This window comes from Heterodontus francisci, chromosome 5 (genome assembly GCF_036365525.1).
Source record: "Heterodontus francisci isolate sHetFra1 chromosome 5, sHetFra1.hap1, whole genome shotgun sequence".
Taxonomy (NCBI): Eukaryota; Metazoa; Chordata; class Chondrichthyes; order Heterodontiformes; family Heterodontidae; genus Heterodontus; species Heterodontus francisci.
The window spans coordinates 98,216,258-98,242,673 of NC_090375.1; the positions used below are offsets into that span (position 1 = coordinate 98,216,258).

Here is a 26,416-nt window from a genome sequence, read left to right on the forward strand (position 1 = left end):
AATATAACAAATCATTTGTAAATAAATGTACCTTTGGGCCGTACTTTTAGCTGCACTGGAACTAGTTTAACTTGTACGACACTAATAGCCTGGCATTCATATTGGCCCTGATCATGGGGGGCTACTTCCACAATTCTCAGTGTCCCTGTGGGTAACACTGCATGTCTTCTGTCACTGGGGAGCTGACCTCCTGTAAAGTAGGAAACAGTGAAACATTCCTTCAGTCAGTGCAAAGAAAAATTGTTGTAATTATAAATCATTAAAACAGCAATAAATGTAAAGCTCTTTTCTATTGATGCTACGGGGTCTTTGCTCCATAATAATCATTGCTGAGAACATTTTCATTATCACGATGATTACAAAGAGGAGAATAAGTTCAAAATAATTGTGAATGATTTGGCATTCCTGTGCAGGATAACATGATCAGCATTGCACTCTTGCTGGATGTTAGTAGAGTAGAAACTTTTCCTATTTATAAAATTGAGGCAGTTATTATGTGGGATTTTGAGTGCTACATGTTCTATTGATTGTTCGTTGCAACTGTGAAATCCAGCCAGTCCGCAGATGGCTCTCCCTCGTTGTCTGCATCTGTTAGTAAAGGTATGAATTGTGCAGCCTTCCACAAAAGGAACTTAGGAACAGAGTAGGCTTCTTGCACCTGTTCTGTCATTAAGTTAGATCATGGCTGATTTATAACTCAACTCCATTTACCTGCCTTTGATCTGTACCCTTTGATATGCTTACCTAATTAATAATCTAGCAACCGCAATCCTGAAAGTTTCAATGGACCTCGCATCTACAGCCTTTTGAGGGAGAGAATTCCAGATTGCTGCTATCATTTATGTGAAAAAGTGCTTCCTGATTTCATCACTGAATCGCCTAGCTTTAATTTTAGGATTGCGCTCTTTTGTTCTGGATTCCCCTTGCAGAGAAAATAACCTTGCTGTTTCTACTGTATTGAATCCTTTTATCATTTTAACACTTCAATTAGATGATCCCTCAACCTTCTATACTCAAGGGAATACAAGCCAAATTTATGCAACCTGCCATAACTTAACCCCTTCATTCTGGTAAATCTGCTTCGCACTATTTTCAAGGCCAATATATCCTTCCTGAATTGCAGTGTCCATAACTGAACACAGTTCCCCAGATGGGGTCCCTTCAATTGAAGGATGACACTGAGATAAACGCCAACATTCCATTATCGGTTTTGATGACTTTTAGTATCTGTGTACTAGTTTTCAGTGATTTATGTACCTGGACATCCAAACACTTTTTAAAAAGAACAAAATACTGCAGAAGCTGGAAAGCTGAAATAAAAACAGAAAATGCTGGAAATACTCAGTAGGTCTGGCAGCATCTGATGAGAGAAAAAGAGTTCTTGTTGCAAAGTCATTGACCTGAAATGTTGGACTGAATTTTGTGGAGAGGGCAGAAGTCTGCTGCTGGGCCCAAAAGCAGGAGGTGACCCAGCTTCAGTGGCCCACCCCCAACAGCTGCCAGCCCAATCAGAGGGCCAGCAGCTCAGCAGCCTCAGCAATGCCACTGCTAACGGTGGCCAATGCTGAGGCTGCAGCTGCAAGGAGAGGGTGCCTCAATGGTGGGGTGCCCTTGAAGAGAGATAAGTACTGCTGGGGAAGCTGGAGCCAGGCAGGGAAGTCCCGGCGATTGGGGAATCAGGAGGGTGGGATGGTGTCCTGGCATGGCAGCAGAGACATATGCACGGGGGCAGACATTGCCACCAGGAGCCCCTCCGTGGGCCATGGAGTCCCCACAAAGGAGGACCCCCCCCCCACCCCACCAGAGCCCACTGGGAAGCCGTCTGGTTTCACTGGGCCGTCTCCCCATGTGGCGGCGGGCCCTCCTGACATGGGCAAGATGCCTGTGGAGGTGGGAAGTGGTCCTTAATTGACCACTTAAGTGGTTATGTTGGCCATCCAGCAGGTGGTTGATCCGCCAACTTTCCCTCTGCTGGCAATAAGGCATGGCGGCGGGAAGACGTTGGGCTCCCTTCCCAAAACCATCCTCGGCCATTTTGTCAGCCTTACAGCCTCCCAGCTCATCCCCAAAGGGCTTGGAAAATTCCTAGCATTATCTCTATTTCTCTCTTCACAGATGCTGCAAGACCTATTTCCAGCATTTTCTGTTTATCACCTAAATCCCTTTTCACCTCCACAGTTCCCAGTTTCTCATCATTAAGAAAATATTCCGATTTATCTTTCTTGGAATCAATGTGGATGGCCTTACATTTACCCATATGGAACTACATCTGCCATAGTTGTGCCCGCTTAATCTATCTATGTCCTTTTATAACTTCCTTATCGCATCTACTCAAATTATTGTGCATCCCAACTTAGCGTCATCTACAAACTGTGATATACAACACGCTATTCCTTCATCTACATCATTGATATACATGGTGAACAACATGCCCTGCCAATCAGGGTACAACCCCTTTATCTCTACTCCCTGTCTCCTACCACCCAACCAGATACCAGCTTGTATTATTCCCCAATTCCATGGGCTTCATTTTTTTGATGATAATTTCTTGTGTAGAACCTTATCAAATGTTATCTGGATAAGCAAAATTCTTAGACACTCCCCTGCCCGCCACATTAGTGACCTTCTCAAAAACATTCAAGCATCAGGACCTCCTCGGTGTAATGGAGAGCAGCTATCTGACTTATCTGGCTTAGACAAGCTAATGCTGCCTGGAAGAATCCAACCCCAAACAAACTCAAGATAGTGGTGACTGTGACGGGTGCAGACAGTGCTATTCTCGTGGTGGAAATGAGCTGCGGGTTTTTAGCCAGCAGTTGATGCATTTTCCGAATAATCCTCGGGGGTAATGACAGCCTTTGAGGCACTGACGGTCAGAAAAATCTAAGCAAAACATTCTTGGTCTGTAGAGTCTGGTCAGTGGGTATGAGACTGGAAGGAAGAGATATGTTCTATCGTGTCTGATTCCAAGGGCTTCAAATCTAGCCTCTTTCATATCCTCCTTCTCATAAGAATGCCTGTATTCCCATTGGAAAAATCCATATACCCAATGTAAAGCAGTTTTTTGAGCAGAGATAAGTTAAATTAGCAACTGGATGTACAAAGTGCAAAACTGATCAATATGCTGGCCATAATAGCATTTAAAATGGCCTCCACAATGTGCTACTCAACTCAGGAATACCTGCCTATAGCTCCTACCGCTACTTATATCATGGCAAAAATTACTTGCAGTGAGTTTGGGGCATAATTTAACAGAAGTAGGTCAAAGGAGTTAGCCACACCATCTTAACTCCATTTGCATGGAGCAGATTGGGTCCTAGCAAGTCTTAAAGGGGGATGGGATTCTTGAGAAGGGTACTTAAGGTGAAATATTTTAGTGGAGGACTTGAGGCAGTAACCTGTAAGAACCCAGTTTAATATCCATAAATGGGTTGCAAAAGGAAATCCAGGTTCCTGCCTCATTTTATAAGTTACTTGGCAACTATACAGTCAACATTTTTGCACACCTGATATTTTCCTTTATTCCATTTTCTTCAAGAAGCACGAAATGCATCTGAATGGAGCTCCAACTTAAATGTAGCAAGTTTATATTTCTTTTGCTGAGCATTTCATTTTTTTTTCAAAATATTTTCTTATCTATTACCAGCACTAGTGCCAATAAAATCTTGTTCTGTTTTATTCAGTTTATTATGCATCCTATCACCATATGAACCAAGTTGTGTTAATCTTTGCATCTTTAAGACTACCTCTGCATCTGCACTTAATTTTCTCCTCTATCTTGAAATAATCAAGGACAATGGAACAACATCTTCTATTCCAGACCTCTTGCAATGCTTTCTTCCCATCCAGTTACATCCAGGCCCCCATGTAAGACCTGAGTTTATGCTTTAATTTCAATCTTCACTCTCTTCTGTACTCAGTTCAACTTTAAAACAAAGCTCTCAGATTGCTTGTGCTGAAGTTAAATAAAATAGGTTTTATCAGTTTTACAAGACTTTTTTGTGTGAACATAATCTGTGAATGATAATCAAAACCTTAAGAGAAGGAAGTTTTGAAATGTTGAATGTTAAAATTTACAAAAGGTAGAAGTCGTCCGTGAAGCAAGTATTTGATTTGAATGATATTACTCTTGAACACACTTGCAGATAGTTTATTAAGTTGAAATGAGACAGTCTAAAATTCAAGTGTAAGACATTATTACGAATCAATTATAATACAACCCAAAATGTGATGTACAAAAATTGTGAAGGTCCACTTTGTGTAAAATACCTGCTTTGGTCCAAGCAATGACTGGAGTTGGATTCCCTTCAGCTGCACAGCCAAAATCTACAGTACGCCCCTCAATGACTTCCTGGTCTTTTGGAAGGACCGTGAATCTAGGGGGAGCTGGAGGTAAAACAAACATAATCATTAACACTGAATACTATCAATAGATAAATGGGGAGAAAATAAATCAAATAAAGATAAACTCGCATGTTGCGATGCTTCTTTAGGTTTATGTAAATCTAATGAAGCATTGCAGTATAAATAAAACATGACGTGCTATCCAACCCTGCAGAGAATCTGTACACAGATAAATTAATGCATACCTAAAGATTGAACAGAATCACTTTATTGTTCCAGACTTAACAGCCATATAAGTGAATGGAATTGGCTGTGAATAATATTGCAATTGCACAGTCATTTCAAATAGTACGCTAATTAACATACTTGTAGTGTGCTCATCTGTCCAATTTAATCAGTGTTATCTGGTAAATCATACACTTAAATGCATTTGGTATGAGAGTAAGGCCCAGATTTTTCAGACCAATCAGGTTAGGATTTCTGCCTGCTCAGATGATCCCACCATCCCATTTTGCTTGTGAGGGGTGGGAGCTAACATCAAATGCAGGCCAGGTTTAGAGTGGGAATCTTGCTCATGAACGATTCTCTGCCACTAAGAGGAAGGGAAAGTGCAGAACATACTGCAACTTAAAGAGCCAGGAGCACAATATTTCCAAGACTCATTAAAGCTCAAGTAACAATTCCAAAGGCAGAAGATGGAGCAATATTGAGTGGGTCTGCAATTACCAAAGCCTCGATTTTCTAAAGCCCTTTCAGAGATCATGTTGGCAGAAATAAGGGCAAGAGGAGAAAAGCCCTTTGATACCCCGAAAAGGAGGTCCTCGTAAAAGTGGTTCAAGAAGTTTGGAGGAAGGTGGCTAAGGCAGGCAGTGACACCTCACCCACCCCACAAACGGCTAGTCAATGCCATAAATGTTTTAATGATCTCTTCAGGTTGGCCAAGGTGAATGAATTCTTAAGTATCCATATAGATACTCAATTTATAGGAAACTCAATTTCACACCATTTCAGTATAAGAAGAGATGAATGAGACTGTTACCAAACACAATGTATGCTCACCAAAACACCCCACTGCCCCCACTCATTTGTGGTCACACATCCCACTCCCATCATTTCACTGGCTCCTCAAATTTCTTGTCGTGCTGAGTGAAAATTGAAGAGATTGCTAAAAGATTGCTGCACCTGAAGAATTATCACAATAGAATGTCTACATATAAGTGGGAGAAATTAATACAGTAAATTAGTCAGCTGCCTGTCAACATCTCCATGTTCTTTGTGAAGAAGAAGCAACATACAACCAAAGACAAAGAAAAACACCAAGATGCTGGCTAGATATGAGGAGGAAGCTCTACAACTCCTGGGCATATGCACTAAGGAGACAATGAACTGTCGGGTTCAGGTTTGGAATGGGGATTGAGGTCAGCTGTTGCTCAGTAGGTAGCACTCATGCCTCTGAGTCTGAAGATTGTGGGTTTAAGTCCATGCTAGGGGCTGAATTTTATCTTGACGGCAGGGGTCCCGTTGACGGGACGTAAGGCAGGGAGTAACCCGAGCTCGGCCCTGTTTTGGAACCCCGGCTGAATTCCACAGCAGACAGCCACTTAACTGTCAGCTGTCGGGGTTCCCAACCCTTTAAGGATGGGGATCCCAGCCCCAAGAGCTGCTGGCCAATCAGAAGGCTAGCAGCTCTATAATACCAGAGCTGCCAGTCAATTGGATGGCCAGCAGCTCTGTAGTACCGCCAGCAGTGGCCAGCGCTGGAGCCCGAGACCTCAGTAAATGTGGCAGGCTCGCTGGGGGCAGCCCGGCAGGCCGTAGCGAGGTGAGGGGGGAGGGGTGTCGTTGGAGGAAAGTGGAGGTTGCCAACCCCGTCCCCAGCCCACAGGGAGGCTGCCTTGTTCTGCTGGGCAACCTTCCCACATGGCGGAGTTCCCACCAGCTGCTGGTAAAATACCAACAGTGCAGGAAGAGGCCCTTAAGCTGCTATTAATTGGCCACTTAAGGGCTTTAATCGGCTTTCTGTGCCCCTGACAAAATCATATGGCGTTGGAAAGGTGACGGGCAAACCACCCTTCCCTCGTTATTTTATGGACCCCTGCTCCATCTCCCAGCCTGTCTCCCAAGGGCCCATAAAATTCATCCTAGGACTGGAGCACATTATAATATACAACACTTATTTTAATATATGCAACTTAAATCACTTAGGTCTATCGCAGAAAGGGCCAAAAAGCATGAGGGAACTAGAAGCAATTTTACAGTGGGACAACTTATTTTCAATTTTTGTCACAGAAATTTAATTGCCAGCTTAACTGGAAATGTGCTGAAAAGAATGAATAAACTGACTCCTGCAATCCATTAAAATCGGTTTAATCGGGACCAGAGAATGGACAATGACTCAAACTTTGTTCCCGAATATTTTTCATTAATGAGAAAAACAGAGGGTTGTAAAGTATATCAGAAGCAAACTCCATGGGCTGAAATTATACTTCCGCGCGTAAACAATGGCAGTCCGCCCGCATGGGCCGCACATCGCGGAGCCGGGCGATGTTAAACGCAGTAGGTCATTTAAATGGCCAGGTCAGACTGCAACCCCCACCCCACCCCCTCCGATGACGTGGACATGGTGGGCGGACTGACCCTGGCATTGGCGCCAGCTGCCTTTGCGCAGGTGTTGATGCCATTTGTAAAGGACTTCGAAACCTCACTTTCAATATAAATATTTAAAGGTATGTTTTCTGAAAAAATTTAAATCCATTTAAATTGCCCCTTCCCATCCCACCCAATAACCATAAAATTCATTACTTTCCCAGCCCACCTAAACTATCCCACCATTCCCTACACCAATGAGATGAGTTTGACCCCACTCCCCACCCACTCCCTCACCGAAAAACTTACCTGCTCCCCCCTCTCTACCAGTGTTCTGTCTCAGATCCCCAGATGGGGATCCGAAGGCGTGGGAGTGCTGGCCACCAGCACCAATATCACACCGGGTCAGATGGCGGAAGCGAGAAGGTTATTTATTCATTCATTTAAATTAATTAACATATTTATATTTGACTCCTGTCGCCGAGCGGCAGGAGGGGGGCCACCACGAAGCCTCATCACCGCCGGCAATATCGGGCCGGGCCTTCCCAGCATCAAAGCCTGTGGCGGAACTCTGCCGGAGGGATTTTCCGCCTCCCCCACCCCTCTCACCACGACCCCGGCGTCAGGGGTCTGTAAAATCCAGTCCTATATATTATCTTTGAAGTTAAAATTTGCATCTAGCATTTAAAATTTTACCTCAAAGGATATGTAACTGTAGAAAACTTTCTTTGAGTAGGAAAGTTGGAAAGGACGGACAGCTTGAGAACACACCCAAATGTCATTATGGCCAGTATGGTTCCAAAAGTAGACAACACCTTGATGTGGAGTGTTCCAAATGTTCTTGTTACAGTTGAATGTTCTAAGTAAATAGTGTTATAATTGTCAAAGTTCTTATATCTCATAAAGTTTGGTTGTTCATGGACATATTAATGTTATATTATATGGGTTTGTTATTTAAGGGAAGGGGGATGCTGTGATAGGGTGTTTGTTAGTATGTTCAATAGAATCATTTAAATATATGTTTATGCTAATCTATATGTCATCACAGGAAGTGATGCAATGATAAGTGATTCAGTTCTCCTGCACCATCTGTTAGCACATGTAAGCTGAAGCAACAGCAAATCTCCATTAAAGCTCTGCATTCTAAATTTTTATGCCTGCCCTTCAGCTTTGTTTGTATTAGTCTAAAAAAACTAAGATAATTAATGCTGTGTTTTTGGATGGATGATGTCGCTGAGTGGCAGCTTGTAGATGAGAAATAGCAGTGGGCCAAGGATTGATCCTTTGGGGTGACACCAGAGGTAACAGTGCAGTAGTGGAAAGAGAAGCCATTGCAAGTGATACCCTGGCTGCGATTAGATAGATAAGAATGGAACCAGGTGAGAGGAGTCCCACCCAGCTGCCTAAAATCCTTAAGAAAATGAATAAAACGTAGGGGAAAAATTTGTTTGTGTTGCACCACTTCTAGCAGTGCTACGCAGACTTTGAGGATTTGATAAGCAAGCTGGATAAAGGGGAAACAAATAGATGTAGTGTATTTGCATTTCCAAATGGCATTTAAGAAGGTGCCACATTAAAGGTTACCACACAAGATAAGAGCGCATGGTGTTGAAGGTAATATATTGACATGAATAGAGGATAGGCAAACTAACAGGAAACAAAGCAAATATGTCATTTTCAGGTTGGCAAACTGTATCTAATGGGGTGCCATGGGGATCAGTGCTGAGGCCTTAACTATTTACAATCTATATTAATGACTTGGACGAAGGGTGTATTGTAGCCAAATTTTCAAACAATACAAAGATAGGTAAGAAAGCAAGTTGTGAGGAGGACAGAAAGGGCTGGATTTTACTTTTAGGCCACAGGTCCCGCCATCGAGACCGGAAGCAAGTGCGGTCTCCGTTGGGGCAATGAGCTGCAGGCCAAACGCAATTAAGAGCCAGCTACCAATTAAGAGTTGGGAGGCCATCCAGTGAGGGGACAGAGGCGGCAGCAGAAGCAGCAAAGGCAGCATCAGGTGATGCCGTGGATGCTCAAGACACAATATTTAAAAGGCTGACGGTTCTACACTCAGCAGTGCCTGCTCTTCCAGATTTCCTGCCTGACTGCTGCCTGCTTTTCCAGTGCCCCTGCGTTCAGTACTGTCAAGTATCTCATCGGAAGCCTGCAGGCAGACTGGCAGAAGGAAAACCCTGGGTGGTCCCACGGTTCAGTGATGCCTCCGTCCAGAATCTCCTCCAGGCTGCTAAGGAAAGGTAGGAGATTCTCTTCCCCAGGGATGTGAGGAGGAGACCAGCCTGCCTGGCCAAGCAAGCCTGGACAGAGATAGCGGAGGAGATCAGCAGCCAAGGACCTGGATCCAGTGCTGGAAAAGGGTCAGTGGCCTGGGTTGCCAAGGTGAGTGCTCCATACACTTCCCACCCTTAGGTTCTCGCTTGTGGAAGAGTGAGAGGTGGTGTTTGGTGCAGAGGGAGTGACCACCCAGCTGTGGCAATGGGGTTAGGGAATTGGAAATGCCACCTGAGACATGGCTGTATCTCAGTGAGAGGTGTCCGTCTGTCAGTATATTCCCCTCCACAGTCCCTCGAGAGTGGCCACATGCAGGCCCCCATCATAGGCCGATGAACTACCACCAGTGTCGATTCTGTGCCTGTCGCTGCTGATGGAATAACATTGCATCTCTTTACTTTTGCAGGAGAAGACAGCACACAACAGAAAGGAGTGGGCTAAGGCGGTGGCGGTTGCGGTGGCGGTTGCAGTGGCTGTGTGCCTTATCTTCACGTTCTGAGTACAATGGAAGAGCAGGCGATGGAACTGGCAAGGCAGCAAAGCAGCCGCTCCATAGCAGATGGTGAGATGGGGTGCCCGCCCAAGAGGGTGAGTGTGGATGTTCTGGGGCAGAAGGGTATATCTGGCACAAACAAGCCATGGTGCTCATATGTCCACCACTGGAGACATGGAGGTCCACATTAGGGGTGTTTGGAATGTCGTGATGGGAACCCCATAACCCTTCAATCTATCTGTTCTCGCATGCTGGTCATGCCCATGGACAGTAACAAAGAGCTGGAGAGACTGGGGGACACCTGGCTGCCTCTGACGAGGAGAAGGGAGCCTCAGAGGGTGCACCATCACATCATTCTCCCATACCCTCCACCAGCACAGATGGTGGGTGTCCGGTTGCAGCTCAATTTGGCCACACAACCTGGTGAGCACATCACAGAGACACGTGAGCAGCAGACAGAGGCTGTGACTGCTGAGGCCACTGGCAGTCGGAGGACTGTGGGAGGCCAGGCCCTTGCTGAGCCCCAGGCTGATGACGTGCCTCTGGAGTCATCGGCAACATGGGAGATGCTACAGCTGCAACGAGAGGTAAGACAACATCTGGCAGAGATGCCAGAGGTGATGCATGCCCAGGAGCAGATGGTGGAGGAGTCCATTTAGGCCTTCAGTGCTTCCATGTCTCTGATGGGTGCATATCTGACTTCCTCCATTGAGAGATTAGCGACTCTCATGGAGAGCCTGCTCCAGCAGACCAATCAGTGGCTGCCGGAGATGTGTACAGACCACACCATCACCTTGTCTATGAGCTCAATGCAGCAGTAGCAAGGCATGAGGGGGATGAGATACCTGGACTCTCCCCCAGGTCCTCGACCCTCTCAGGTCAGCAGAGAGGTGCAAGCGAGCCTTGCAAGGGAGGAGGAGTGACTACCTCCCTCATCTGCGGGCTCCTCTCAGGGTTCCCCTGGTGTTTCCAGCAGTTCCTCAGTCTGTTTGTTGGTGATTCCAATGATACCTCCTTCCCCAATGACAGAGGAGGGTCCAGCACCTGTGCAGGAGAATCTCAGTATGCCGGCGCCCACTAGGCCTCAGGCAGCCAGAGGAATGCCGCTATGGTCATCCCTTGCCGCGGGGCAGCAAGGTCAGCAGCCTGCCTCCACTTCAGCTGACAGCTCAGAGGGTGCACCATGCAGGAGCACCCAGAAAAAATTTAAAAAGCGCACCTGGATGCACTTAGGGGTTCACGGGTGAAGGTACATTCCAGAAGAAAGAGGTTGCATTTGGTGTCACGCGGAATAATAATATGCATTGTTCTCAGTTCGTCTTCTTCCTATTGTTGATGTCCATGGCAACTTCAGGTAGACCCTGCCTCTCAAGGTGTTGGATGCGAGTGCCCAAGGCACAGGTGTTCCTCGCTACCACCTTGCCATGTGCAATGTGAAGCCGGGCGCTGCAGTGCAGAAGGAAGGAGGCTACAACAGGGCTGCTTAAAGATAAGGCTTTACTGGTACAGTTCCAGTAAGTGGTAAGGGTCTTAGGAAAAGTGAATGTATAAGGGCATCTCGAGACTCTCGTGTGCATATCTCATGGCGCCTTTCTTGCTGTCCCTGGGTCCTTCATCTTGCAATGCCTGGGCAGCATCCTCCTCCACATCCTCTTCATCAGAGGAGGCATCGTACTCCACGATCTCTTCAGTGGTCAGCACCTACCCACCTCTGTAGCACCAGAATCTGTAGTGCACAGCAGACCACCATGATACAAAAGACCCTCACTGGGGTATACCTGAAAGGTTACACCAGTTGAATCCAGGCAACAGAATCTCACCTTGAGCCTCTCTCCTGTCTGGTCTCATCTCATTCTCACCAGCTTCAGAAACCACTGAAGACACGTAAACTCAAAGAGAGAAAAGTCTCCTACATTAACAAGGTTTAAGAAGAATACTGGGCCCCAACAAAAAGTTAGAGCTGCCTACAATCAAAGACTCTACAGCGAGCTGGAAACACAGAAACAGTAACAAGAAACCCCCTTTAGAGACTGCCACAAACTTCTCTACTTTATTTTTCTTCTGCTCATTTCTGTCCCTATTTGCATGTGTGTATCACGTGTGCTTGCTAGAGTGGGTTCATCGCATATCCGTAGGCGTTAACTGAATTAGAGTTTAAGTTTAAGTTATAATAAATTTCACTTTTCTTCTTTAAACCTAAGAAAACCTGGTGTGCTCATTTCTTTGCCTTATAATTGGAAAGTGGTGAACAAGGATTCACCAAGATGGGAGCTCAAAACACAGTGTATTTAAAAATTAAACCCTCTTACAATAAGACCAGATGAAGACGGTAAAAGACCCCTAGACACCTTTCTCACCTGGTCGTAACAGTGTCCTCCTACATGAATCACAAAAAGTTAGCATGCAGGTATAGCAAGTAATTAGTAAGGCAAATGGCCTTTATTGCAAAGGGGATAAATGTCCTTAAGTTTTGCTACAACTGTACAAGACATTGGTGAGACCACACCTAGAATACTGCATACAGTTTTGGGCTACTTGGAGGAATATACTTCCATTGGAGGCAGTTCAGAGAAGGTTCACAAGGTTGATTCCTGGGATGAAGGTGTTGTCTTATGAGGAAAGGTTGAGCAGGTTGGGCCTTCAAAAGAATTTAGAAGAATAAGAGGCGATCTTATTGAAATAGAAGATTCAGAGGGGTCTTGACAGGGTAGATGCTGAGAGGATGTCCAGAATATTACTCCCTGCAGCAGGAGCGGGCTAGTGGCGGGGGGTCATAAAGTTGAGTGGGAGGTGGGCTGTTCCTGACGCCTTCCCGCCCCCGCTATAATTTTATGAGAGGCAGCGGCAGCAAGAAACGGCCTGTCCACCCCAGGCCAATCAAGGCCCTAAGTGCCAATTAAATGCCACTTAAGAGCCTCCTCCCACCACTACTGGTATTTTACCCGTGGCAGGCGAGCAGCTGACGCCCTTCAGCAGTCCACCAAGTAAAACCTGGTGTCCTGCTTGCGGGCTGGGTGGGGGACTCTCCTGATTGGACACCCTGTTCTCCACACAGGGCAGCCGCCCCCACAGCCCAACTGCTCCCCCTTGCCTCGCCAAGACCCGCCCAATTGTCCCCGGCGAGGCCCCAGCGACTTACCTTTTTACTGGACCGGCTTCCATAGTCCTGCTGTGGCTGGGTGCAGTTCCAGCAGTGTCCACCGCTCCCAATGACACTGCTAGGACTGAGAGCTGTCGGCCCGTTGATTGGCCAGAAGCTCCATTAGGCAGGACTTCCTGCCTCAGAGGGGCAGAAGTCACGTCTGAGGCCAATTAAGGGCCTGGGGAGCATAAAATACTGGCATGGTTCCCCAGGCCCAGTGGAGGCTGGCCCGCCCGTGACCTTTCGGCCAGTGGGCACCCATGTAAAATTCCGGCCGATGTTTCCATTTGTGGGGGTATCTAGAACTGGGGGCACAGTTTCAGACTAAGGGGCCTCCCATTTAAGACGGAAATGAGGAAGAATTTCTTCTCTCAGAGGGTCATGAACCTTGGGAATTCTCTTCCCCAGAAAGGCTGAGGTAAACAGATTTTTGAGCAAAAAAAGATTCAAGGATCAAGGGGAGCAGGCAGGAAAGTTGAGTTGAAGCACAATCATAATCTATTGCATGGTGGAGCAGGCGCAAGGCATCAAATGGCCTATTCCTGCTCCTATTTCCTATGTTCCTATTTCTTATGTTCTTATGACTACATCAATTCCTCAGGAGCAGGAAATGCCTCGAGCCGCTAACTGCGTGGCCTGCACAGATTTCCCCACTGATATTGTTGAAAAATGCCATGCGGGCTGCGCAAGTAGCGTCCGACAGCACTGCCTCCCAAGGTGAATTGATGTAGCCTGCTTGGCATTGCTCGAAGTGGCACTACACGAATGAATTTCTCTCCCAGAAAGTGATAGTAAATTATCAGGGATCCTAACTGAAAATAATTAGTGTGGGTAATGAGTTCTGGACCTCAGTGATTTAATGGTCATGAAAGTTCCTTACTGCTTTGTATGTGAAAATTTCAGATCGATTAAAAAAAATGTCATTGATTATAAATTTAATAACTAAAGATGTGAGGATCGATGAAAGAATATTTATTTGTGCTTTAAGTGGTGACAAATAGTGTGGTTGCTGAATTGGAACTAATATTTGTGCATCCTTGCAGGTTTACAGGGAGGTTCAACATTCCTTATTTTTCCAGAGTCGATTTTCGTGTTCCTATTGCTCAAATACATTTGCCAACAGTTAAAGCATTGGTTGTCAGTATACAGTACACACAATCTGTTATATGTGGCAATTTATTATAGGCACAGAAATACTCTTATAGTTTCTTCTTTTACGAAAAATACATTTTAGAATTCATATTTAATAGACAATAGAATTATTATTTAGATTTCTACCCATTCAGTAAGGAACTTTTAAGTGAGAAACTGGTCTGAAATGCTCTACAATCCTTTTGATGGCTTGTAGAACAAAGGAAACAATTGCCCTAGACTGATGAGCCAAACTCCTTTACTCTGACTTGATTGAAACAATTTGATCAAACCACAAGTCGTGAGCAATGTGTTCAGTCATCTATGGAAAAATGTATTTTTATTAGTCATGGGGTTATCTTTTCAATTTCAGATTTATGGCCAATTGTAGCAGTTTATGTGGTTTTGAACGACAATCTTATGCAGCTGTGATATAGTCTGTGGATTTTTACTCATTCTAGTTCAGAAGAAATAGCTGGGCAGTAAAATATTTATTTATTTATTCATTCATTCATGGGATGTGGGCATCGCTGGCTAGGCCAGCATTTATTGCCCGTCCCTAATTGCCCTTGGGAAGGTGGTGGCGAGCTGCCTTCTTGAACCGCTGCAGTCCATGTAAGGTAGGTACACCCACAGTGCTATTCGGAAGGGAGTTCCAGGATTTTGATCCAGCGACAGTGAAGGAATGACAATATATTTCCAAGACAGGATGGTGTGTGATTTGGAGGGGAACTTGCAGGTGGTGGTGTTCCCATGCAACTGCTGTCCTAGTCCTTCTAGTTGGTAGAGGTCGCAGGTTTGGAAGGTGCTGTCTAAGGAGCCTTGGTGTGTTGCTGCAGTGCATCTTGTAGACGGTACACACTGCTGCCACTGTGCATTAGTGGTGGAGCGAGTGAATGTTTGTTATTGGGGTGCCAATCAAGCGGGCTGCTTTGTCCTGGTTGGTGTCGAGCTTCTTGAGTGTTGTTGGAGCTGCCCCCATCCAGGCAAGTGGAGATTATTCCTTCACACTCCTGACTTGTGCCTTGTAGATGGTGGCAGGCTTTGGGGAGTCAGGAGATGAGTTACTCGCCACAGGATTCCTAGTCTCTGACCTGCTCTTGTAGCCACGGTATTTATATGGCTACTCCAGTTCAGTTTCTGGTCAATGATAACACCTAGGATGTTGATAGTGGGGGATTCAGCAATCATAATGCCATTGAATGTCAAGGGGAGATGGTTAAATTCTCTTTTGTTGCAGATGGTTATTGCCTGGCACTTGTGTGGCGCGAATGTTACTTGCCACTTATTAGCCCAAGCCTGGATATTGTCCAGGTCTTGCTGCATTTCTACACAGACTGCTTCAATATCAGAGGAGTCGCGAATGGTGCTGAACATCAGCGAACATCCCCACTTCTGACCTTATGATTGAAGGAAGGTCATTGATGAAGCAGCTGAAGATGGTTGGGCCTAGGACACTATCCTGAGGAACTCCTGCAGTGATGTCCTGCAGCTGAGATGATTGACCTCCAACAACCAGAACCATCTTCCTTTGTGCCAGGTATGACTCCAACCAGCGTAGAGTTTTCCCCCGATTCCCATTGACTTCAGTTTTGCTAGGGCTCCTTGATGCCAGATTCGGTCAAATGCTATCAAGGGCCGTCACTCTCACCTCACCTCTTGAGTTCAGCTCTTTTTTCCATGTTTGAACCAAGGCTGTAATGAGGTCTGGAGCTGAGTGGCCCTGGCTGAACCCAAACTGAGCATCAGCGAGCAGGTTATTGCTAAGCAAGTGCCGCTTGATAGCACTGTCGATGACACCTACCATCACTTTACTGATGATTGAGAGTAGACTGATGGGGTGGTAATTGGCTGGGTTGGAGTTGTCCTGCTTTTTGTGTACAGGACATACCTGGGCAATTTTCCACATTGCTGGGTAGATGCCAGTGTTGTAGCTGTACTGGAACAGCTTGGCTAGTGGCATGGCAAGTTCTGGATGTTAGATTTAAAGGTTTTCTTCTTTTTAAAGGTGTGGGTTTGCATAACTTGATGGAGTGTTTCAGCCTGGTACAATCCTTCCTCTCACACATTAAAACTTTGCAACTCTCACACATTATGGGCTGGATTTTGTGTTGGAGGCGGGGCTCCTGGCACCGGGCCAAAAAGGCAGGTGGAACCTTCGCCTCTGTCTTTTTGTGCCCCTCGGAGCAATCCTCCAGTCTGTTTACATCAAAGTTTTAGGAGGTGAAATCCCCATCCCTTTAAAGAAGGGGATCCCGCCTCCATGAGCTGCCGACCTATCGGAGGGCCGGCAGCTCAGCAGCATCTGCAGTGCCACCAGGAGCTGCAGAGGCCTCAGACCCAGGCCCAGCACTGGAACTCCAGAGAAGGGATAGGTGAGTCGGGGTCGCTGGGGCCAGTCCAGAAGGCCCTGGCAAGGGAGGGCTTGGGGGTGGTCTTGCCATCCTGGGGAGAGGGTCCCAGGCGGTGAATCAGTTACTGGTAGGTGTCCTCTATGGGCAACAAATTGCCCACGGAGGAGGGACCCCCACAAGCCTGCAGGTAGGGCGCCTCGTGTTACCAATTTTACGTGGTCCTTTCGCACATTTGTTTCTGCACAACAGTTACTGCACTTCTGTGTTTAAGCTCGAATTCGGGTGTGAACCAATTATTTAACTTTTTACTTATAACTGACTGTTTTGCCTTTGCTTGCTTTATTCATCACATTTCCATACATCAGTTGGATTGGCAGACCAAGCAGTTTAGTTTTAATGGCTCTACAAACAACTGTTAAAAGTGCACTGATATAAAGAAGATGGATATACACAAATCTAAGTTCGGAAATGCCAGTCATTCTCACATTTTTGGTATTTTAAAAAAATCTACAACATCTGGCCATATTGTCCTGAAATAACGAGATTGGCAAATTAGGCACTCAGCACTGCCCTAAGTGCTGCAGTGATGGCATATTCATCATTGGAAGCCACAGAAGTGTTTCAGTAAATGGAAGTGTAGCTTATTAAATAAACTTTATCTATAATTAATGTTTGTATTAAACACTGACCTCCTCCTATAATACTCACGCGCCCAAGACAGAAAGCTTAAGAAAAATAACTGACTCAATTAAATAAACAAAAAAGTAATAATGAATTTGGTTCCTTTTTGATTTGAGGCAGATAGAACTTTCTCAGGATAGGCATCATCACAAAATGATGGGACAAATTTCCATGTAAGGCATAAATAACAATGTGGAATACCATTTGATCTCGGCTGTCTGTTTTCCATATCGTTCTTGGAGGAATAAATCTTGCCGCTGTCAGGCTAACAACACAATTATTTTAAAGTCTAAGTGCCAGTGGAGTGAAAACTGGCATAAATGCTTTTGAATTTAATGGGAGCAGGGCTATGATAATTCTACATGTTTTTGGTGAGAGTAATGGTGGAGTGGCATAAAAATCCTAGCATAATTAATGGCGTAAGTCACTTACTCCATATTTTCCTCTTTCTTTTGCACAGTTCAATGGTCCCTATGGCATAGATGTTTTATTACAATGGTTAAAGTCCCCAGGAAAATCTGCGCCATTGGGTCATAATTTGCTGTGGCAGGACATGTTAATGGCATCTACCGTTAGACTTGACCTTACATGTTTAGGTATTTAAATGTTTTGTGTGGTATGTTGCTGAAAGTGCACACTGATAATAATGCAATGAGGGAATGGGGGGGGGGGGGGGCGGTGCAGGATTTTGGGTTTTGGGTCAGAACCCCGATGCCGGGGTCAAATGGGGTTCACAACCCCACACTGTGTGGGAATAGTCACCCGGCAGGGATTTTTCCCGAATAGACAATTAGTGGCCAAAGGGCAGGCTCACCATCCAATTAAGAACAGTGGGCAGACTCTCGAAGCTGGAGGGTCAGGGACGGGATGGTGGTGGCAAACTGGGATGCCTATCAGCGGTGCAAATTTTCATATCCACCTACCTCTATGTTTGCCTCCCATCGGGGGGCCAAAATCTTCCCCAGGGTATCTGGGACCTGAGTGAACAGCCAGCAAGTGCTTTTCTCTTTAACCGATGAGATTAAAGGATTGTGAAATATGCAGTGCAAAGGCTGAGAAGGAAATGTAGATTCAAGCGAGTGAATTCAATGTCGAATCAGGTGCAGAAAAAGAAACAAAGGCAGGAAAAAAGATTGGTTTAAGAGAGAGAGGGGAAAAAAAAGACAAAGGAAAAGTAAAATATATTTTCAATTCAAAATTTAACATTTTAAAATCTTCAACAATAATTAAAACCTGAAGGAATGAGACTCCGCACTTATAATAGTTAATTTTCAGTACCAGAGAGTTTGATTGGCAATAATTAACACATATCATAATGTTAAAGGGATAGTTATACTGAAATAGATGAGACTTAATTTTCTGTGGTAAATTTAGTTTGTAACTGTGGAAATGGTACAATCTCACGGCATTCAATGGTGAGGCAGACAGCGAGGTGACGTTTTCAAGAAATTAACGGTGAAGTGACGCAACTCAGACAGCAACTTTTGGATATTTGAGTTTAACTGTACATCTACACTTCGTCTGAAGTTACTGTATCTTTTCTGCATGAATAACGGTGAGTACCATTCATCTCAACATTATCTTGACAGCAAATTATGGCTCATTATTTCTGACATTAGCCAGATAGGAACCAGACAAATTACCCAGCAAACAGATTTGCTTGTCATTAGGCATAGCAGTTAGTAACAAGAAGCGCATTTTGTTAGTATAGACATTGTTATAATAACTGTATTCCACAGAGTGAAAGTGTTCAAAATCTCAAAAAAATTTTTAAATGGTTCCTGACATGTTCCACATTAGCATAATGAAATTTAAGAAGAAAATGGTCAATGCTTGATTGACAAAAATAAGAGTTTTAAGTGAAAACGATGCAAGCCCACACAACGTTATTTTTAGATATATTTTAGAACTCTGGTAATTATTAAGGCTGCTTTAAGCAACGGATTATTGTGCGGCATTGGTTTTCAGTTAACATGCCACCTTAAAGTAAAGAATTTTACTCAGATACGCAAGTTTGTCTTTCCTGTGCCAATTTCAGTGAAGAGGAAAGAAAATCTAGGGATGTATTTTTTGTCTAAGTATGATCTTACAAAAACAAGGGAGTGGAAAAGACCAGCTGGCCCTTCAACCCTGATCTATATTGTCATAATACAACAACTTATTATACCCAATGGAACTGATACATTACCTTCTCCATTAAATATAAACCTACTACTAAACCAGATGGAGACAGAGTTTGGAATAGAAAACCATGGGGACCATTTGGAAACCTGGACATACATTCTGTTAGATGACCTAGACCACCAAAAAATTCACACATCCCTTCAACTCCAAAATGAATTAGGGTTAATTTCAACTCCCAAATATGGGTGGTTTGGGGTTGTGTGAGATATAACAATTTTTAAAATCTGAAACCTGACTCCAACCCATCTGCAACCCACCCACTTCGGCATTTAGCAGAGGCAGGACAGGGGCAGGCAGCCAAGCCGCTCTCAGAAGGCAGGTTGTCCATTTAAATTTTATAACAAAGTTGGGAGCCTCACATTTAACATGTTTTATAGGTTTAATCCTGGCCACCAGACTTTCTCAGGCCTCAAGAAACCCAGCAGCTAAAGGAAGGCGAGGACAGCTTAGGGAAAAGGTCGGTGCCCTTACAAGACTACCTGTGGTCCAGGAGAAGTAAGAGTGCTTACTCCCAGCCCACCATGACTCCCTTCTTCACTTCCATCAGATTTACTCCCCACCAGCCATCAGAACACCTCATCCAAAGAACCCCGGTGTCAGGAATCAGATCCCATCTCCAGTTCAGATGCCCTAACGGGGGCATGGATTCCACTCATACAGCCTTTCTTATCCGTCTGGGAGCAAAGCTTGGCTTCTGGGCGGGGATCCTGTAGAAAAGAAAAAGACGCATGCTATGGAATTAAAATTCCACAGCATCTTGACTGAAACTCCTTCTCCCGCCCCTGCTTACGAAACCTGCTCTTGTTGGGACCAATATTAGCCAAAAGAGATTCAGATGATAAATCATATTAAAAACTAGGTGGGAGACTCATTTTTGTCTTTACTGCAGGAGTAGTAATCTGGCAGAACAGATTGCCATCCATAAAGGAACCCATACTAAATGGCTGGTCCGGTTTGCCAGGTAACCATCCATGTGGTGAAGATAAGAAAATTATCCCATTATCTCCATTACAGCAAAGTATTTGAGACTAAAGAAGCCAACATCATGATTGCATTTGAACCTATTTTTCGTTAACAAATAGCTCATTTGTTGATTTTTATGACCATCTGCTAGCTTTCTTTAACAATTTGCAGAAAGCCTGCTCTGTAAATTCTCAAAGTAACATTAAATGTATTGTGCCCAGCTGCATTAAAGACAAGTTGTCTTCCTGAAATTGTTAAAGGTTCTCTAAATTGTCCACTGGAATACCAGTGAAAGATGAGCAGAAACATTAGAGAAATATGATAACTGGCCATTTACAGAATTTCTCTGGGGTTTTCGCTTATCTTTAAATAGTGTTATAGTGGTTGTTTGAGAGAATCCCCATAGAAATTCTGACTCTATGTGTTCAAATTTTGGCAGGTTGAAGTTTAGAAATTTTGGAAGAATGTATTTTAACTTTGGTTATCATAAATTTGGACATTGTTGACAAATAAACACAGGAATCAGATTAGGATGAAGCCAATACTCTTTACTTCCACAATGGTTTATCCTCGCATATTGTATGAGTTAGTAGTTAAAAATAATATTAAATCAATAAAATTCTGCCTTGTTGCATAATTTAAACTTTTACTTGGCTGTTGTATCTTTAATTGCTCCAGAAATCTGCTGACAAGAAATAATTTCATGTCATAAAAGGAAGATCGTCTCAGTAAGATAACCAATAAAATCTTTGAACTCCAACATAACTACGTATTTCAACTGCACAGAGTACACAACCATGCAATCTTGTGCTCCTCTAGTACCATTTTGCAAGCTGTCAGAATATCAGTGTACATGTTAGAAATTTGAGATCCATTGTCCGAAACATATTTATCCATTTTAGAACAAAAATGTATTTTTGGTAACATAGTACCTACACTGCCTTATAAATGAATTAAGAGACAATCTACACTGAGACTTGCAATTCCCCAGGACAGTTTGCCATCTATACGGATGAACTGAAATAGGGAGGAAAAGCAGAGGCATATAGGGGAGTGGCACTTTTGGGGTATACTGCACTAGATACTCCCACAGTTTCAGCATTACTGGCACCACCCCAAAGCAAATGGCCTGATATTACAGGCGATGGCGAGGCCTCGTGGCGGCACCAACCACCACACCTGCGCCGCCCCCCCTCCCGCCCCGCACCGCTCGGCGATGGGACCCCAATTTGAATATTTAAATAAATTAAAATGAATTTATTAATGAAGCTCATGGCAACGCCGGATGTCCCGCTGCGATCTTCAGCCCAGTGGCCGGCACCCCCATGCCTTTGGATCCCCATCGGGGGGAACGAGGCACCACATTGGTGGGGAAGTGGGAGGAGGTAAGTTTATCAGTACGGGATGGGCGGAATGGGTTCAAATGAACATCATGGGTGTACGGCATTGTGGCAAGGGTTGTGGTTGAATTTGTGCAGTTTGAGGGGGATGATCAGATGGTAAAGGTAAGTGTTTTGGGAGGGGGGGGAAGGGAAAATAATTAATTTAATTCGGATTGGGGGGGTGGCAGAGGGGCAAAAAAAATGTATTTATTTTAATTTACTTTACCTTTAAATATATAAATTAGCCGGTAGGGCTAACAGTCCTTTAAAAATGGCATTAACGCCTGCACATGAGGCAGATGACACCATTGCCGAGAATGGGCAGCCCGCCTCCTCCATGTGATCGGGGGAGTGGTCCGTCTCGGCTATTTAAATAAGGCGCTGCACTTAGAATCGCATGGGTGGGCCGCCGTTTTTCTCGCCAGCGGCGGACACATAAAATTCAGTCAGTTGTGTTTTCTACAATCCTCCAGAATGCACCTTCTCTGCCCAATAACTAGTTCAATGGAAGAATGATCCAGAGATCAACAGAAAACTGTAATAATATGTGCTGCCATGTGAATTCTCCTCTTTTTATGGAAGGTGGACTGAGATAGGGCATAGGTTCAGACCATTACTTGGTTTATTTACATTAAACACAAAAATGAACAATATACTGTTTTCAGCAAGTAAATTGAATCTTCCTATGATACACGAGCTCTCCATGCAGGCTTACCTCTGCATGTAAGCCTTTTAAACGTAAGCTGGCTCAGACTTTTAAAACACAACAGCCTCTTACTGCTGCTTTGAGAACATAGAATCCCCACATTACACGTTAATATGCTTCAAAAGCACTTTATTGACTGTATAATACTTTGGGGCATCCTGAAGTTGTGAATGTGAATGCAACTTTTTTGAGAAAGAAAGCCCACCTCAGAACCTGTAAGATAGAGGGGTCTGCTTACTGAGCTGTCAATCACAGTTGCTACTTGTGGGGAATGCGTACTATTTGATCTGAGAGTAGGGGGATCCCATATGTTGACCTTAGCTAAGGTTCCCCCAGCATGGTGCCAATGAAACTTAATGACACTGAGACCCACGATAGCCAAAATGAGTAATTGTCTCACAGCAGCATATAATGTTTGAGACGATGCACAATGATCCTTCCACATATTATTGGTTAAAACATCAAAACAATTTTGCTGACACAAATTCCAGGCTGCTGGCTTATTCTTAAAGAAACATACCGAATTTCATATTAATATGATAAGTTAAAATATCCAGCGAATTCCAATTAGCTACCAGGGGTTTACTCCTCAAATGTGCCCACATAGAAAGAAATGAATGAAAGTATGGATTGATGACACTACCATTTTTGAGACTTGGACCTCATTAGCATGCTGCCAGCGACCTGCAGCATCAAGCATCAAGTGCCCCATTGCGGCTCGCTGGGTCTGGAATAGCAGGAAACCTGATGTTTCCCACTGCTGAGCCAGCTGTTATACGGGAGGTGATCACAAGGGAAGGTGCACAAATGAGTCAGAAGAATTTATTAGGAGCCCCAGGAGGACTACCTCCTGAGGGCACCAAGAAAAGATTGAAAGCTTCCTTGGCCGTTTTTTGAGTGGACACCTAGGCTGGAATTTTACACCACCCCAACGAGCCGTATGGTGGTGGGAGGGTTGGCATAAAATGGAGCGGCAGGCTCCGGGAGGCCTTCCCGACCTGCTCCTGCCTCTGCCCCACTTTACGTAGGGCGGGTGGGGGGGGTCGAAAAACAGGCCGCCCACCCCAGGTCAATCAAGGCCCTTAAGTGGCCAATTAATGGCCACTTAAGGGCTTCACCCGCCTCCATGGGGATTTTACCCATTGCAAGCGGGCATCCTGGAGCCTGGAAAGGCCGCCCGGTGAAAGCTGGCGGCCTCTCAGCACCCCGGGGGTGGGCCCTGACAAACCGGAACAGGGTGCCCAACTGAGGCCGTCCCTGCTTCCTCAACTACCCCCACTACCCAAGACGCCCCCCCTACCCCCCCAAACGACTACCCTTGCCTCGCCAGGGCCTGACTGATTATCCCTGGCGAGGCAGCCCAAGTTTACCTGCACTCCTGGCTCCATGTCCTCGGCTGGGCTGCAGACCCAGCAGTGACCACCACTCCCGGTGGTGCTGCTGGCACTAAGAGCTGCCCGTCCGATGATTGACCGGCAACTCAATGAGGCGGGACTTCCTCCCTCAGGCGGGTGGAAGTCCCGCCTCAGAACAATTAAAGCCTGGGGACCTGTAAAATGCGGGATGGATCTCCAGGCTAGGCAGGAGCGGGTTCGCCACTGACTTTTACGTCGGTGGCCAGCTCCCGTCCGCCCGACATAAAATCCAGCTCCTACAGTCCCTTTTAGGGCCTTTGGTTGAGACAGTCAATGCTTGGTACAACTGGCCAGAGCACTTAACACTTTTTCCTGTTTTAATACAAAACATATAGGGCTGGATTTTATGTGGGTGGATGGAAGATGGCCACCGAAGTAAAAGTCGGTGGTGAACCCTCTTCCACCTCGACTGGGGATCCATCCCGCATTTTCCCGGTCCCCAGACTTTAATTGTTCCGAGGCAGGACTTCCACCTGCTTGAGGGAGGAATTCCCACCTCATTGAGCTGCCGGCCAATTAGCAGGCTGGCAGCTCTTAGTCCCAGCAGCGCCACTGGAAGCAGTGGCCACTGCTCGGACTGCAGCCCAGCTGTCCGCAGAGGAAGACATGGAGCAGAGATTTCAGATGACTTTTGGTTGCCTCACCGGGGGTTATCAGTCGGGCCCCAGCAAGGCAAGGGTCGTCGTTTGGGGGGAAGAGGGGGTGTGTTGGGTCCTGGGGGTGGTTGGGGATGCGGGGGAACCCTGTGCCCGATTATCAGGGCCCACACCCGGGGCACTGAGAGACCGCCAGCTTTTACCAGACGGCCTTTCCCAGCTCCAGGATGCCCACTTGCATGGAGGTGGGCGAAGGCCTTTAAGTGGCAACTTAGGGGCCTTGATTGGCCTGGGGCGGGCGGCCCGTTTTTCACCCCCCCCCATCCTATGTAAAGGGGGGGGGGGCAGAGGCGGGAGCGGATCGGGAAATTTTAAATTCCTCTCTGGCCACGGGGGAGGTGCCAGAGGACTGGAGAACAGCTAATGTGGTTCCACTATTTAAGAAAGGTTGTAGAGATAAGCCAGGGAACTACAGACCAATGAGTCTCACGTCAGTGGTGGGGAAACTATTGGAGAAAATTCTGGAGAAAATCTATCTCCACTTGGAGAGGCAAAATTTGATTAGGAATAGTCAGCATGGCTTTGTCAGAGGGAGGTCATGCCTAACAGATTTGATTGAATTTTTTGAGCATGTGACCAGGTGTGTAGATGAGGGTCGTGCAGTTGATGTAGTTTACATGAATTTCAGCAAAGCCTTTGACAAGGTCCCACATGGGAGACTTATCAAGAAAGCAAATGCACATGGGATACAGGGTAACTTGATAAGGTGGATTCAAAATTGGCTTAGCTGTAGGAAACAGAGAGTGATGACAGACTGGAAGCCAGTGTCCAGTGGCGTACCACAGGGATCTGTGCTGGGTCCCCTATTGTTTGTCATTTATATAAACGACATAGTTGACTATATGGGTGGTAGGATCAGTAAGTTCGCGGATGACATGAAGATTGGCCGAGTGGTTAACAGTAAGGTTGAGTGTCTTGGGTTACAGGAAGATATAGATGGGATGGTCAAATGTGCAGAAATGTGGCAGATGGAATCTAACCCCGAAAAGTGTAAGGTGATACACTTGGGAAGGAGTAATGTGACACGGAAGTATTCAAAGAATGGCCTGACACTGGGAAGTTCCAAGGAACAAAGGGACCTTGGCTTGTTTGTCCATAGATCTCTGAAGGCAGAAGGGCAGGTTAATAGGGTGGTGAAAAAGGCATATGGGACATTTGCCATTATCAGCCGAGGCATAGATTACAAAAGCAGGGAGGTCATGTTGGAGTTGTACAGAACTTTGGTAAGGCCACAGCTGGAGTACTATGTGCAATTCTGGTTGCCACATTATAGGAAGGATGTGATTGCACTGGAGGGGGTGCAGAGGCAATTCACCAGGATGGTGCCTGGGATGGAACATTTAAGCTATGAAGAGAGGTTGGATAGGCTTGGGTTGTTTTCGCTGGAGCAGAGAAGACTGAGTGGTGACCTGATCGAGGTGTACAAGATTATGAGGGGCATGGACAGGGTGGATAGGGAGCAGCTGTTCCCCTTAGTTGAAGGATCAGTTACGAGGGGACACAAATTTAAGGTGAGGGGCAGGAGGTTTAAGGGGGATTTGAGGAAGAACTTTTTTACCCAGAGGGTGGTGACGGTCTAGAATGCACTGCCTGGGAGGGTGGTAGAGGCGGGTTGCCTCACATCCTTTAAAAAGTACCTGGATGAGCACTTGGCACGTCATAACATTCAAGGCTATGGGCCAAGGGCTGGCAAATGGGATTAGGTAGACAGGTCAGGTGTCTTTAATGCATCGGTGCAGACTCGAAGGGCCGAAGGGCCTCTTTTGCACTGTATTATTCTGAGGTTCTGGGAAGGCCTCCCGCAACCTCCCGCTTCATTTTACGCCACCACCCCCCAGCCACTATCCGGGTGGCGTAAAATTCGGCCATAATATTTCTCAGGCATAGCAACACTGTATGAAACAATGCAATGAAAAAGACAAGAAACAAATGACAAACTTTCAATGCAAAAAGCTAACTGTGGTTAAGCATTTCCCTCTACTAATAAAGTTCTAAATGGAAGCACACACATAGTAACTCCTCCAAAACAATAATGCTTTGACAAGGCCTTACTGTGTACCTTTAAAACTATAAGTCTGGTTACTGAAATC

At 45.4% G+C, this 26,416-nt stretch overlaps 1 protein-coding gene across 1 annotated transcript in view; it reads right to left on the reverse strand.

The window, feature by feature from the left end:
* Positions 1-26,416, reverse strand: part of LOC137369572 (peroxidasin homolog) — a 705,658-nt gene that overhangs the window by 126,190 nt on the left and 553,052 nt on the right. The window contains exons 11-12 of the mRNA XM_068030861.1: positions 4,270-4,386; positions 32-190 (exon numbers count right to left, since the gene is read on the reverse strand). Of these exons, the coding sequence (XP_067886962.1) occupies positions 32-190; positions 4,270-4,386 (276 nt within the window). The remainder of the gene's footprint in view (positions 1-31; positions 191-4,269; positions 4,387-26,416) is intronic.